We start from the raw sequence: 16,247 nt of genomic DNA, 5'->3' as shown, positions 1-16,247 counted from the left end.
TTTTTCATCAGACTTTTATTTCATGAATAAAACAATATGAAATTCTTTCAACAAAGATGTCTTCGTCAAGCGGGAAACATATTCATGACAACCGAAAACATTAGTGTCTTTACTGACAACTCATATTCATATAGCAGCTCGTTACCGAAATAATCTTGTATAAAGAAATTAGTTCGACATTTTTATTTGTGACAAACCACGATTAACAGAGATATTCGAGGAAAGAACTGAAAGTATAAAAATAGAACATATTATTCATTTCAATTTTCATATATAATTGTTTGTTTATCATATACTTAAATGACAACTGATTCTTATTATAATTATATTAGTCATATTAATTCTACCTTCGTAGGCTTTCAGAAAAGAAAAATAATAATTTAATTAAATTGAAATAAACAGTTGTGGAACGCTATATGTACTTGCTTGTTTTAAGATTGTTTTTATTTCAATCTGCAATTTTTCAAATAACTGAAAATGACTTTATAAAAGCCGTATGGAAATGTTATGACTCCTCAAATTAACTAAAACGGGCTAATTAAAATTATACAATGCTACCCACTGTTTCAATTGAACTGAACCATGAGAATACAACATAAATTATGAACATGCTTGTAACAAGAAACTGAAAAAAAATAACCAGGGCCAAACTGATTGTTAAATTCTGCATTTTTTCTTTTCTATATACATAATAATCATTATCGTCAATATCCGTAACCTAATTGCCTACAGAAAATAATAAATTTTGATACTATTACAAACTAATGGTCTCTCATCATACAAATATATTTTCTGTTCGAGTATACATAGTGGGGCTGTATTACACAGGGGAACTAGCGAGCGGTCCTTTAATTTTTCAAGTGATTTTTTTTTTAATACGATTTGACAATCAAATTGTTATAAAAGAGAAAACATGAATAAAGAGAAAGTGGAATATAAGTAAAAATAGCGAAGAATATTGAAACACAGTATAAGTGCATCTTCATTTTATCGAAAAGGTGCATGGCCGCGGAACCTCTCCCTCAGATTTTTTATAATTTCATATTTCCAGAAACTAAAACTTTCCATTACCATCATTATATATGATCGTAAGGGCCATGGTTCCGTGGACAACGACGTAAATGAACAAAGAGAAACGGCGTAGGAATTCGATGATCGGTTGACGTTCCATTTTGGTGAACACCGTGATGACGACATGGATGAAACGACAGGCAAAGTAAATTCTGACCATTCGAAACGTGAGATCAGGATCCGGTTCAGTGCCGACATAGAAGAATCCCAGCGATATGAAGATGAGGTTGTTCATCAGTTCTTTGACCACGTTTGCATCGACTCTGCAGGATGAGGCGAAGAAGTGCATGCCAAGGGAAGGGGGGGGGGTGAAAGATTGAGAACAAGAGAATTGATAACAAACGTTGTTATGCATAGCGTTTAGGAAAGCAGAAATTCACGGAGGGCCCAAGAGGACGCGAGTCCACAAGGCCGGGCTAATGTCCCTAATGTCCATTCTCATAAGATGTTGTTATGTCAAGTTTTACTGCTTGGAATAGCTGATTTACTCTGTTGTCCATTTTGAGTAAGCTGTGATTTATGAATAACAAAATCGCCCTCGTGAACAGGCCTAAACAGGTTTGTACTTAGACAAGCAGGAACATGTAGCCTAGATCTATTATAATCATGATCAACATTGGCAGATAAATTCAGATTACCAGACGAGGGCAATAAACATTACATTGTTTTGAGTAGTTCGTATGAATAATTCTTAGAAATGTATCAAGAGCGAAAAAAATAAATAATACATATGTTAAGTAAACAAAATTATTTACATCCTACTTGTCAAAGTCTATTTTCTGAACCTCAGTCTGATTTCCATATCGCATTGAACACAGAGGAGAAAATGAGACGAAACTGAAGGGGCATTACAAGAAACTAGCAACCAATTGCAAGTCTATTTTCGGTCCCTAAATCAATTGTAAGTCTTGAAATTAATTGTGAATTCGCGATTGATTGCTAATCTACTTCTGGAAACAAGGCGTAATCTGATTTGCTGCAGTTAAAACTGATATATCCACATCAATTGTAAAATTTGAACAGAGTAATATTTACAATTGATTGCAATATTTTAATTGCAACACACCCTTTTTAAGAATGAGGTTGATTAAGCCTTTATACTATAGGGGCCAGTGCTCTTCACCCGACTCCCACCCCCTTAATGAAACGGGTCCTTAATTATCCTGGGAGGGGAGAAATAAAAGGGGATTTAAAAAGAAAATGAAAGTTTTTGGACATTGTGTGAAAATCTGTCATGAAAATAGATTTGCAAAGATAAAAATGCTTCCCTCACTATCTAGAGGGTTTTTTTTTCAACGAACGACTTGTTCTACCAATAAGAAATTGTAAGGCTCACCAAACAAGGTCAGGGCAACTGTTCAAATTCAAATTCCATTTTATCGCTAAATATTCTATTTCTATCATATTAAGTAATTGTGGATCCATCACTTCAAGTCATGGATAAATCTACACTTTAAGTTTTAATGTCTACCCTTTGGATAGATATTGAAATAAAACAAATTGCATTGAATCTATTATGACCAGCTGCAGTCACGGAAGTGTGGCTTGTAGTCAGTAACCTCAGCATTCATTTCATTTCAAATCCCTGTATACCACACTGCATATGCATGGTATATGGTTCATATCATTTTGTTTGATGCTATTTCTTTTAAGCACCAGCAGTGGCATAATTAACCAAAAATAATTATCTAAGGGGGCCAGATATGGCGTATCGGGCAAAATTTATCAATAGTTGCGAGTGAGTGGAAATTTCGACCATTCTTAATAAAGCCAACAAAAATCTAATTTTGTAATTATTTTGTAATTTTTATTATTATTACACTGGCTTTAGCTCGAGCTGCCTTTCAGCGCTCGTGCATTCAAGGAATTAATCCTGCCGGGTACTCATTCACCTCACCTGGGTGGAGAGCATCACAGATTCACAGTGTGATAAATTTCTTGCTAAAGGAAAACACGTCACGGCTAGGATTCGAACGTACGACCCTTTGAAAGGCGAGAGCCAGAACCACTAGCCACGACGTGCCCACTGACAGGCTACAAAATGTTGTCCATTTTCATTACATTTCTGCCATTCATCATACCTACCAGATTTCCAGGGGTGCTGCCTCTAGAAAATAACACATCACCAAGGAATTTTTTGAGGTGCATCATCCCCGGTACCCCCCGCTTCCCAGGCCAGGACCAAGGAGATGTCTCGATACCGAAAAAAGTTATCATATTATTCTTTTTTATTTATTTATTTATTGATTGATATGTTCATATTCCACAATCATCAAAGAACATTTCGTAATCATGTTTACAATGAAAAACATGCATAACATATGCATTCTTCATTAAATAACGTTTAGAACTTCAGATTTCTATTGATTTACTTGTTTCCGTTTCACGATTAGCAAAATATTATATACATATAATTTTTGATAGGCATATATACTTACTCAATGTTGAACGGGATGTTTCCCCCTCGCATCCATTTCACGTCATGTAATACAACATTCAGGAACATCATTAATGCAATCAGCATTGCTGAATATGTAGCGAACAGCCGAAATACGTCATTTTCAAAAGAATATACGATAGTTACCATTGTGGTTTTATTCAGTTATTTGTAAATAAAACTAAACACAAAGCTGTATATATCTCTTATGGCAGATGATTATAATGTTATACAAGGGCGACAATGACATTTGAAAAACTGAAATACCTTTTCCAATCACTAGAACATTTATTAGGTCGATTTCAGGTAATTAGCGTGATAAAAAGACGTGTATCGACTTGAAAAAAATAAAAAAAGACTTATATTAAGACTTAAATAAATTTATTATCAGTTCCAATATTTCAACGGGAACCCCGACGGGAACATTATACATTGTACTTCAATGCTCCGATATCTTAAAGCAAATAAAAGCCTATTATCAAATAATAATCATGTAAATATGTGATTCTGTTGAAAGGAAAATGCGTCACAAACTATTATTTTTCCTTATCATTGGCAATTGATGAGTTGATGGACCGCCCCCAATATCTCTGCTTGTTTATTTATTCGAGATTATATATGAAAAAAAAATAGTGCAAGGAAGAAAGAAAGATAGAAATAAAGAAAGAAGGAAGGAAAGAAAGAAAGAAAGAAAGAAAGAAAAAGAAAGAAAGAAAGAAAGAGAGAGAGAAATAAATGAAGAAAGAAAGATAGATAGATAGATAGAAGAAAAGAAAGAAAGAAAGAAACTGAAGTGACTGCAGGGTAGGCAGGCTTGACAGGCACGCTCAAACTTGAACTCATTTCTTTTTTTTCCCTTTACTGACTTTTTTTAGAAAGTATTCTAATTGGGCGTTGCAAGAAACTTACGATCAACTGCAAGTCGATCGATTTTTGGTCCCTAGTCATGTCCAAATGCAGTTAATTGAAAATTAGTGATTGATTGCTAATCTGCTCCTAGAAACAAGAAATTTAATCTGATTTGCTATTAACGTTGATCTATCAGTTGTAAAACTGCAACAGAATATTTGCAATATTGTTCGCAAATATTTTCTTACAACATCCCCGAAGACAGATTGAAAACAAATCTCTTAATTGGATGCAGGGCCAACAATATCCCAATATCCACAATATATGTGATAAGTTAGACGGCTACCTAATCATAAATGTAACGAAAATGTATCTGGTCGACTCGGCTCAATTCCCTGAATGAACTTAGTTTGGGATTTTTTTAAAATTGATTTGTTATTATTATTATTTTTTACATGTCTTACGATACCTTGAAGAAACAATTTGAGTTGAGTTGCATACCTTTTGCATATTACATTCCACCTGTCGAGCATGTGCGTCCTTCTACCAGAAGTGGCGCTGTAACTGTATTAGAGTTTCAGTTGTAAGGAATGGAATCTGTGAGATCGGGGACAACTACTAAAAATTCATGTAAATACCACCCCGGAATACCAGAGAAAATACGAATTCTCGATGTCGCCGAAAACGAAATACAAAAGGAGATGAACGACTAGTCAGTGTCAATTCATGTTACAGTTTCCATCACAGGCGACACTCTGAAGTTTGAAAATCACCTAACTTCATCGAATTCGAAAGTCAAAGGAATTGGCTTGCAGTGATTTTGGATTCGCAGTGCATATGCATATGGAGAGCGATTGATTTACGTAAAACTTTTATTAGTCCGATCCGATACCATGGTGGAGAAGTGAAATTTTTTTTTTTTTAATTTCTAGAAAGTTTCAACTGGATGGTGGGAGTCGCCATGGATTTATCTGGTTCCGATAATAGCTCAGACTCCATTGGAAGTCCTACTTGTCCTAGTGGATCTTTCGAGAAACTTTGGGGGACAGAATCGGCTCTGATGCGAGGACTAAAAGATGGTAAGTTTGAAAGAAAGTAGATAGTTTACATTGGTTACGACTCCTTTGAAATTGGAGTGCCTACCACTCGGCGGAACAGACCCCGACCGGGCCGTGGAGCGACAGCGTTCGAAGCCTACCACTAAATCTGTACACAGTGCAGTCTGTGCCCAGCTAGTGGAGTGTATTGGGTGATAACTGACTCTTCAAGAAATCATTTATCATTAATTGAGGATATTTGAATGGCAGACTGACAACAAATAATTGCATATTCCAAGCAAATTAGTATTTGCATCAAATATTAATCCTTGAATGATTATGAATGGATAAGGAGATGTGTTCATAAATTTCATGATTTTGTATAACTAGGTGGTATTACAAAATATTACATAAAAACACTGGAAATGATTACAGTCATATTATTCAAATTATTTTGTTCTTGTTCATAGTCTTCTCTTTCCCCATCTTTTCATCTTTTTCATTTCCTTTTTCCCCATTTTCTTTGTCTAATCTTCTTCTCCATCTATCAGTTGGTCTCTCTTCTTTCATCTTTGTCAAATGATAAAACTCTGTTATTGCCAAATTATTATTAACATGTTTACATATCTGATATTTTTCTGCTTTTGATATTAATTAGTTTTATACAGGTTTTATCTCTCTCTTACAAGTATCTTTCCTATGTTAAGGTCGGAGATCGCTAGTATCAGTAGAAATGAATGCAGACACTTCCTAAGGGTTGTTAGAGCTAGAAAAGTTGCTAAGGAAGTTTTGGCGGGTTGTATGAAGATTGTGAATGAAGCATAGAATAAGTGTGTGGAGCTGGGTGTTACTGGCAGTCTGGCATTGTTGAGGTGCACAGGGAAAGAAAGATAATACACTATAGAAAATGCTGAGGGTTTGTCTCAAAGAAATTTAAATTCCTATAAACTCAACGCTAAGAGTAGACAAAAGCTACTAGTACTAGGACCGATAGATTTTGCCTGTATTTCACTGGTAGGGAGTGTAAAATTTGAGGATTCATTTTAGGAATTGACAACATCTTCATAGATTTTAATGTACACTATTGCAATTCATATATTGTCTTCAATGTCCTATATAGTTACTCATCTTTAAAAAGGCGATGGACTTCCAATTTTTGTTTTTTGTTCATCCTATTCGATGGATTCACAATATGGTGCACCACCTATATATCAGTTGCAGTGGACAGGCCGATATTCGCAGTGCCCCATGGGAAAAAGTTGACATCTTGAATGCCTGTGGCGCACACTGCATGCATGCCACTCAGTTGGCTTGCATGTATACATGTAGATATGCTTATCAACCAGGGTCTAGGAGGTGGGGGAAATTTTGGCATATATTTCTTTTGCGAAATTAAGACCGTTGTCAGTGAATTTTTCCTCCGCTTTTGCCAAGGTTTTTCAATTTGTGAATCATTAGAATACTAGCACTGTGCGCTGCCAGCACTGGCGATGTCAACCCCAAAGTTAGAAATTGGCCTTCCCGTTGAAACTGATGGCTGGCACGCTGTAATGTGAATCCCCAAAATTGAAATCGCATCATGCAAAACATGCTGTTCTTCCAAATATGATGCAATATTAAAGGCTTCCAAACTTCAAAGGAATTGCATTTTTGTTCTGGTTGTGGGAGGTAGAGTGTGTTGCCTATAAACACAAAGCGAATTAATGTGCCATGAGACAGTTAAATGGGAGGATACATCTTTTTTTTTTTTGTTCCACACCAAACTGAACATGCATTAGGAAATGTAGGATGTTGACTTGCCTTTTGAAAGTTTATTTTTCATTTAAAGGACAAGTCCACCCCAAGAAAAACTTGATTTGAATAAAAAGAGAAAAATTCAACAAGCATAACACTGAAAATTTCATCAAAATCGGATGTAAAATAAGAAAGTTATGGCATTTTAAAGTTTCGCTTATTTTCAACAAAATAGTTATATGAACGAGCCAGTTACATCCAAATGAGAGAGTTTATGCCATCACTCACTATTTCTTTTGTATTTTATTATATGAAATATTTTTATTTTCTCGTCATTGTCATGTGAAATGAAGTTTCATTCCTCCCTGAACACGTGGAATTCCATTACTTTAACATTTTGTGCTTCAGGCAAGGAGGTCCTAATCGTCAAATTCGTAAAAATTGAAATATTGTATTATTATTGAAACAATAAAAAACAAAAGAAATAGTGACTCTCTCATTTGGATGTAACTGGCTCGTTCATACAACTATTTAGTTGAAAATAAGCGAAACTTTGAAATGTCATAACTTTCTTATTTTACATCCGATTTTGATGAAATTTTCAGCATTGTGCTTGTCTGATTTTTCTCTATTGATTCAAATTAACATTTTTCTGAGGTGGACTTGACCCTTAAGCTAGGTTTTTAAAAAAATCCTTTTAGAGAATTTAGAAGACTCACATGACAATGTCATCACACTTCCTTGTCTTTTTAAACTTTAATGCAGCCTTTTTAATCCCATTTTTACCATTTTTTGGTAAGATTTTGAAAGAGGATACTTGAAGCTTGTAGAATTGAGATGATTCCTACTATTTGTTCCTTCCTCATCTCAGCTCGAATCTACTCTTATTGATTCTTAAAGGGACATGCTACCCTACAATCATGTGAAATGTTATTTAATTAATAAGGGAAATCATTTTTGCAAATATTTGTATATTCTAAAACAGGATGAAGACACGAATATGATGAATTCTAACACATTAGGTAGGCTAAACAGTGATGCATTCTCTGAGCTCATGTCATAATGTCAGTTGCCACATTTTTGTATTTTTGTTTCCTTTAGATTTAAATATTTAACTCTGTTTGCAGATTTGGATAGTTATACTTCTTCTAGATCAATATAAGTTACACCAAGTCTGGGTTCTACAGTGAAGCATCTTCTCAATTACATAATGATAGAATTAATTGATTGAAAGTATGCCGAAGACAGTGCTGGATGACACCCCCCAAAATTGGGATTGTTGTTATTTTCATTTGAGGTATTTGTTACTTGTTTATTTGTAAGCTTTCAGACTATGCCTCTCTCTCGAACATTTGCATTCCTTCTCTCACCTCGTGAATGTGTATGTCTCTAACTCGCCTTTTCTTCCTGCTTTAGCCTAATAATAACTCTTTATTCTTAATTTCAGGATATTTTTACCTCATCTTTTCTATTGAGTACAGATGTTTTCAACATACATCACCAACGATTATTCTCTTTGTAGTACAGTAGCTCCATCATTAAAATTGTCTCCAAAACATCCTTCGAAATGGCATGAGTTTTGAATGTTTGAAGATTTGAAGGACACTGTAATCCTTTACCTTGCTTTTTTGAAGGGTTATTTTTGCGAGGCTACTAGGAATGCTCCGATTTTGGTTGTTGCGTTCACCATTTTGAGATCAGGCTTTGAGAATCCTGTTCAGTGTTTTCTATGTAGACAATGAATTTATATAAACTTTATTTAAAGAAACATGCATACAAAGATCGGCCTAATACAAAGAATAACTGGTTTCAGTCATCATCATCATCATTAAATGTCTTGTTTTTCCCACCTTGTGGGGTTGGACTGTTCAATTCCATGATGGAGAATTTATTCTACATTACCTGTGACTAGTCTTCCAAAATGCTCCTGAGTTCTTGACTGACTATTAAAAAGTTAAAAATAATGATCCACGAAATCTATGAGTGCAGATCCAAGAGTTTAAAGCAGACAGTAAGTCTTGTAAAATGATGTTACAAACTCAATTATTCTCAAACAGATCACTTACAGGCACAAATGGGCCCCAAAGATATCTAATTCTGAAAAAGTAGATATAGATAGATAGATAGATAGAAAGATAGACAGACAGACAGACAGACAGACAGACAGACAGACAGACAGACTGACTGACTGACTGACTGACTGACTGACTGACTGACTGACTGACTGACTGACTGACTGATTGATTGATTGATTGATTGATTGATAGATAGCAGGGTTGGCATATTTCCCGTTTTGGAGGCTTATTTCCCGGACGCCGGGAAATAAGCGGTATTTACCGGTATTTACCGCTTTTTTCCGGTATTTACCACTTTTCACCGGGAAATACTGGGAAATATAATTTTCCACTCAGTTTTCTATAGGGATTGTCAAATTTTGAATATAAAAAGAAAGGTGGCCAGTATGGTTGCTCTGGTGTGTACCATTTGTGTGAGTGTGTGTGTTTGTTTGTGTGTGTGTTTATGTTTGTGTTTGGGTGTTATCTATGTCTGTTATCATGAAATGCTGGAAAAATAAAATACTAAAAAGATCCCAAATATACATCTAATTCAGATTCTTTAATTTCTCTGTCATCCTCATTGATGTCACTACATTGTATCTCTGCTATATCTTTCTTCATCATACCATCTCCTTGGTCATACATGTACATGTATATCGAGGATATCCTTGTCTCAATGTGCACCAGACGTTCTTTTGAAATTTTGTTGATCTCACTAGGGCCGTCTGCACCATCCCGAGTTTTCAAATTAGCGCGCTATTTCTGATCCGGCAAATTATCCCGATCTGAAAAATCTCGAGATTGTTTGTAATGCAGACGCAATTATCGCGCTAGTTCGTAGGATTAATCTCGAGATTGCAATCCCAAGTCAACTCGGGTTTATTTGCAAAATAGCGCGCTATTTACGAATTATCGCGCTAATTCGTAGGTGCAGACGCACTCGGGTTTGGACTCGGGTTAATTTATTCATGACCTTCAGTCCATAATGCAATTCGCGTTCCATTTCCGCCTTGGTAAAAACATAAACAGCGATTATACCGAACGCATGCGAAAGTCAACTTTATCATAGCGTTCATCAATTCCCCAATCAGCAACGATGGTGTCAAGCCCCCCTAGAATGGATTTTGGGAGAGACCAGACCGATGGGGGAGGCGCTCATTATCGACGATGGTCATAGTCAATAACAATACTGACAGCATTGTCGTCTTATTCCTTCGCAAAATGTGAGCAAATAGCATTTCTTTCCTCCCCCCTCTCTCTCTCTCCCCCTCTGTCGTTGCCTCGGAGTCGGCCATCACTCGCTTATAATTATAGCGCGGCTGAGCTGAGAGGATTGTTACATAACAACGGTCGAATTCGGCGAAAGAGTACATGTACTTGATTGCATATCGCGGGAAGTTATTCAAAAGCGCGGGCCGTTGAAACTCCAAGATCGAAAGTGCGCATGCTCGGAATATCGGGCTTGTTGCCTCGCTCGAGTAAGAATCGCTCTTCGTGCGATGGTGGAGACGGGGTTTCTTGAATCTCGAGATTAATCGCGAAGAGGGCTGATCGGGCTAAAATCTCGAGATTGAGCAAACTCGGGATGGTGCAGCACCGCCTAATGTGACTGATTAAAAAGAGAAGAAGCTATTGTAAAGGGAAACAATGGAGCATGCTCCAAGATTGATTTGTTTACAATAGCTTTCAATCAATATGAATATGACAAACTGTACAAGTTATTTATTTTACATTTCCCATGAAACATGCAGTAGCTAAAAGTATGCCAATTATGTTGTTATTGAATTCATTTTATATTTCTTAACCCTAATTCCTTCGCGGGGGGGGGGGGCATAATGCCCCCCCTCGACAATTTTCGCTGTATATCTGCTGCGCAAAATTTTTTGACCTCGCTGCTCACTGACTTTTTACTTTCAAGTCTCACGCATATTTTGATACCAAATTTGTGACGCCCGGGTACACGGTGACAACATTACGCAAAATTATGTAAGTGCATGTCAGACCCAAAATTGCTCATAAATGTGATTTCATGTACAAATCCAATGCAAATTGTGTATTTAGCCAAAATTCATAAATGTATCATTATTTCTTTTTTACTGATTAAACTTAATTAACTTTGCTTGTTTATGATCAGAATTAAGTCTGGAACGATTTCCATTGAAAAAACAGTAAAAAACAAAGAAATACAAGAGAAATTTAAAAAACAATAAAATACAGAAGAAATCGGTCTTGGTACCAGAATTTTCTTCATTCACAATTGTTAGGAATGCTATAAAAAATATTTTCAGCAAAAAATTGCATTCTAGACTAGTTTAGTAAATCAGAGCAAAAAGTATGATTTCATGAATAAATTAAAATAAGAATACATGTATATGAATTCAGTGAAATTTACCAATGCAACTGCGTAGATTACGTCATTCTCTACCATCATGCAAATTTTTGTGATGGCACATTTCGCGGCTGAGATATTATCCCCCCCCCCCCCCCGGAATGACAAGAATCAAAATACCCTGGGAGATTTAGGGTTAAAGGAAAAAGTTAAACCCCGGGAGAAATATGTTTTAATATGATTATTCAATTTCCAGGAACATAATTTGAGTTTGTGTACGTATGTGTGGACTTAGATCCTATGTGTGTTTGGGTACATGTATGTACATGTATGCAGTATGGATTTTATCTGTTTGTGTGTTTCTACTATGAGTTTTGTGATTCTAATTATTTCAGAACACTTATTTTCACTTGTTGAGGTTAAAAACAACTAAAATTATTGAAAAAAATAATTATAAATCATATTTCCCGTTTTTTACATATTTACCGGACGCCCATCTTATTTACCGGACGGTATTTACCGGTATTTACCACCGGTAATTACCGCTACCGGTATTTACCGCCCAACCCTGATAGATAGATAGATAAATTTATAGTCTGTCTGTTAGCGGAATGCCATGCTTATTACAAGGCAAGCCAACCTAGTCATTTTCCATCAGAAATCAGATCACTTTGTTGAATTCAACTTCAGATTAATTTCTTGTTAGATACCCCTTCGAAATTTCATTTGTATTATTAAACGAGCTGCAAATGATTTTATTTTCATATAAGAAAGTCTCGTTAATTTCTCATCATTTAAACGTACAAGCAATTTCCATGCCATGATCTGTCACAAAGTATACGGTATACATTCTAATTTTTGACATGATAATAACATCTCCAAGGCAGAAATGACGCAAGAAGGATAGGAGCCAAAGGAGAGAAGAAAGATAAAGAAGGTTACATCTTAGTGGGGATACATGACTGGAAATGCAAGAATTACCTGAAAGATGCACAATAAAAACATTGAAAGCTTGAAGGAGCCAGAAGGGAAAAGGGAGAAGATTTCTTTAGTGTTCGTAGATTTATCCCCTGGCAAGGCAAGATGGTTTTGTATACTTCTCAGCCGCTTCTTTTCTACACCTCCCTTCTATTCAGAGGTGTATTATTGTCCTCTGCCCAATTTGTTGATATGGATGTTTCACACACGTCTCATTACAAAACATACCTTAATTTTTTTCTTATCGGGTATTTTATTTTGCCAGAGTTGAAAGCAAAGTTTTTTGCAACATCCCTGAAACAAAATACCTGGAATCTGTTTTATACATGCTTTATTAGCATTGTTGTAAATTTGCCAGTATTGTAATTTCCATGGAATATTCTTTTTGTGATTGGCTGCTGAGCCCAAGCTGTTACGATTCTAGTTACAATTGTTGGTAATCTTTGGGGGGCTCCTGTATTTTGCCACAGTTTTTCAAAAGCAAAGTTCCTGCATATATCTCTGAAACAAAATATCTGCAAATTTGCATTTAAAAATCTCAAGAATCATTTGCAGGGTTTTCTTTATGATTTCAGGGATTTTTTTTTAAAGTAGGTCAAAGCCTGTAATGAAAAAGTTATGTAATTATGTGAGATAAGCCAATATCCTTTGTTAGATGAATGGCAAACTTTGGTTGCTGGCTTATAGATATGAGAGTTAGGCCTATCTATTGTAGATAGATATGAACTAGAAATAATTTTTGGTTGATTTGAAAGCCTTAACAGTCGCTTGCGATGTACAGGTATTTTCATGCTTTAGTGTAGGTGTGAATACATCCACACAGGAGCCCAAAGCTCAATGAAAGAAAAAGATTTGGCTTAGTTCTGTCAAAGGACCTTACTGTAGAGAATTAAATCCCTTCCCTGACTGCTTTCTGTGTGATTTTTACAGTGGGATTAGCCTTTCAACATTGGACAAATAAAAAGGGCAAAAATAGAACAGGTAATAACGACAAATACTTGAAAGCTGAGGATATTGTGGTATATGCACGTTCTCTCACAGGATAAGCCCCAAAGTCTTAGCTCGCTATGCTCCCTGTACACCTAATCAATGCATTGCAGTGAAAAATGTTATAAGCAGAAAAGGATAGTCAACTGTATGAAGGAAAAGTATGAAGGCCGACATGTGTTCTCTAGGCCTGCATATAATTCATAAAGCAAAACAAAATATTAAAATCATTGATGAGTATAGAAAAGATCAAGAAAAAAATAAAATCTGTGCAAACACTTTCAAGATATTTGTCTCTGAAAAACCATCATTTAATTTACCTCCAGGGTAGATTAATTGTAACACGTACACGTACATGTACATGTTAATTTATGTATGGAATAGCAGGAACTTTGTCTCTATTCGCTTTCTTATTCACCATGCATTTTGAAGCTCTATATATGATGATTTTCGAGTGCAATCTTTCACGGCTTCAATTGTGAAGCATATCACGGGCATGGGTGACAAATATAGGATCTTGCAGGTCAGACATTATCAATGTCAAATAATTCTAACAAGTGCTTTTAACTTGCTTTCTTTTTTGTGTCTTTAACCCCAATGAATAGAAAAATATTTCTCACCAGTCAACCCTAACACAAATTGAAATGTTTATGGTTTCATAAATCATGTCGGCAGAATGTCGTCGAATAAAGAGGTGCAGTATACAGGATAAATCTTGTACCACTTTCATATTTGGTTTAGAACTATAGTGAAGTCAAATGAGTCTATTCTAAGGGTTAGGCTAGCCAGTAAAGGTTGGGCCTGCCACATTTCATCCCCAGTGGGGGTGATGATCTGCCCTACTTTTTATGAATCAATACTTGTTTGAGCTTTACAAAGCCAAACTCTGTACTACATTCAGAATTTTGCAGAAAATTGTCAAGTAGATTCTTTCTTCTAATGTATTAAAGCGCTGGTGCTGGTTGTATCATTCGTTTTTACATCAGTCCGTGTCTTGAATGTTTCTTTTGGGGGTGGGATTTACCGGGCATTTAAATGCTATTCTGTTCGAAAAGTCTTGAAGAAAAACATGCTTGCATGCATATGAATTGTCTTATACCATTATTATTAGGACCATCATCAACAGCAGCATCATCATCACTATTATCATGATCAGCATAATCAAACTCAGCTTATTCCTTATAATCAACATTGTCATCATCATCAGCATCACCATCATAATCATAATTGTCATCACTATTATCAGCATCGTCATCATCACCTGAAGAAAAATCAGCATTAAGAGTTTTGCAAACAATTTTTGACATCAAAGTGAAGTGAATTAATTAAGACTCAAGACAAACTACAATAATGTCATTTTATGTGTGGTTTGTCCAGGAATGGATGCTACTTGGGGCGAAATTCTGATAGTTTGTGTCGAACACTATAAAAATGAAAGAGTGGAAATGGAGGAATCATATCTAAAGGGGAAGTTCACCTTGATGAAAAATTTGTTGTAAAAAATCAGAAAAATTATAAAGAATATTGACGAAGCTTAGAGAAAAATCCACCAAAGATTGAGAAAGTTATTGAAATTTAAAGATTTTGATTTTACATCATACCGGCAGCTGCCCCATATTAAAATGCACAAATTTTGTTGATTTATTACTCCACGATACACATGTATGGGGGAAAACTGCTCATATATGATGTCAAACTTTTTGGAATAAAATAACAATAGTAATCATTTTTTAAATCTTTGATGGATCTTCCACAAACCTTCAGCAATGTTATTTTTGTGGTACTATTTTTACAAAGAATAAATTCAGGATGAACTTCCTCTTTAGAATGAGTCTAGTGTTTTATTTAAAGGATTGAAAACCCAGTGACCCCTCTGCCCTTTCCAAACCATTTATGTTCTTAGGGAAAATGAAACCTTTGAAACAAGATAGCTTGTGTGAAGACAGAAATGTCAAAGAAATAGATCAATGAAAGTTTGACAAAAATCGGACAAATAATGAGAAAGTTCTGAGCATTTTGATATTGCAATCAGTGATGTTACGGAGATCCTTCCATTGTTAATGCGACAGAGATGTGTGATGTCACTTGTCAACAACTCTCCCAGTACTTTTATATATTTCCCTTTAAACTGCCTCTTTTATCACATCTACATGTATCAGAAGATCATGTATTCTTTCTATAGGAGGACATGTAATACCAGTTTTCAAAGAATACATTATGGATAAAAGAGTTTATATCACCATGGTATCACCATAACAAATAGCAAAAAGAGACAGTTTGGTAGTATTTTATAGTCCACCAAAGGGAAAGTTGTTAACATGTGACATCACACATCTTTGTCACATTGAGGATCTCTATCTGTGGTGATATCGCAATATCCAAATGCTCATTACTTTCTCATTACTTTCTCAGTATTTGATTTTTCTCAAATTTTCTTTGTTCTTATTCCTTAATTTTTCCGTTCAACACTAGTGCACATGTTCCAAAGGTTTCATTCCCCTTTAGTGAGTATGGTGTTATGAAAAAATGTTGAAAATTTATCTCTCAGTACTTGGAAAATTAAAATGATGATGTTGTAATGAGGTTTTTGTAATATCTTGGGTCTTGAATATTTTTTTCTTTCTAGTTACAATTACACCCCCTCACTCCCCCCCCCCCCACCGCTCTACAAATTGCCCAAATTTGTAATGGTATTATCACAGTTTGCTGTCCATCAAGTTTTTCTACTTTCTATTCGGTGTTGTTCGATATCTACCTAGTTCATCAGC

At 35.5% G+C, this 16,247-nt stretch overlaps 1 protein-coding gene across 1 annotated transcript in view; it reads left to right on the top strand.

Moving 5' to 3' along the window:
• The first annotated feature begins 4,971 nt into the window (after window positions 1–4,971).
• Window positions 4,972–16,247, top strand: part of LOC121418485 (dual specificity protein kinase splA-like) — a 31,957-nt gene continuing 20,681 nt past the window's right edge. The window contains exon 1 of the mRNA XM_041612394.1: window positions 4,972–5,436. Within this exon, the coding sequence (XP_041468328.1) occupies window positions 5,304–5,436 (133 nt within the window). The 5' untranslated portion in view covers window positions 4,972–5,303. The remainder of the gene's footprint in view (window positions 5,437–16,247) is intronic.

The sequence above is a fragment of the Lytechinus variegatus genome, chromosome 1 (assembly GCF_018143015.1).
Source record: "Lytechinus variegatus isolate NC3 chromosome 1, Lvar_3.0, whole genome shotgun sequence".
Lineage (NCBI taxonomy): Eukaryota > Metazoa > Echinodermata > Echinoidea > Temnopleuroida > Toxopneustidae > Lytechinus > Lytechinus variegatus.
This window is presented reverse-complemented; position numbering and strand designations above follow the sequence as displayed.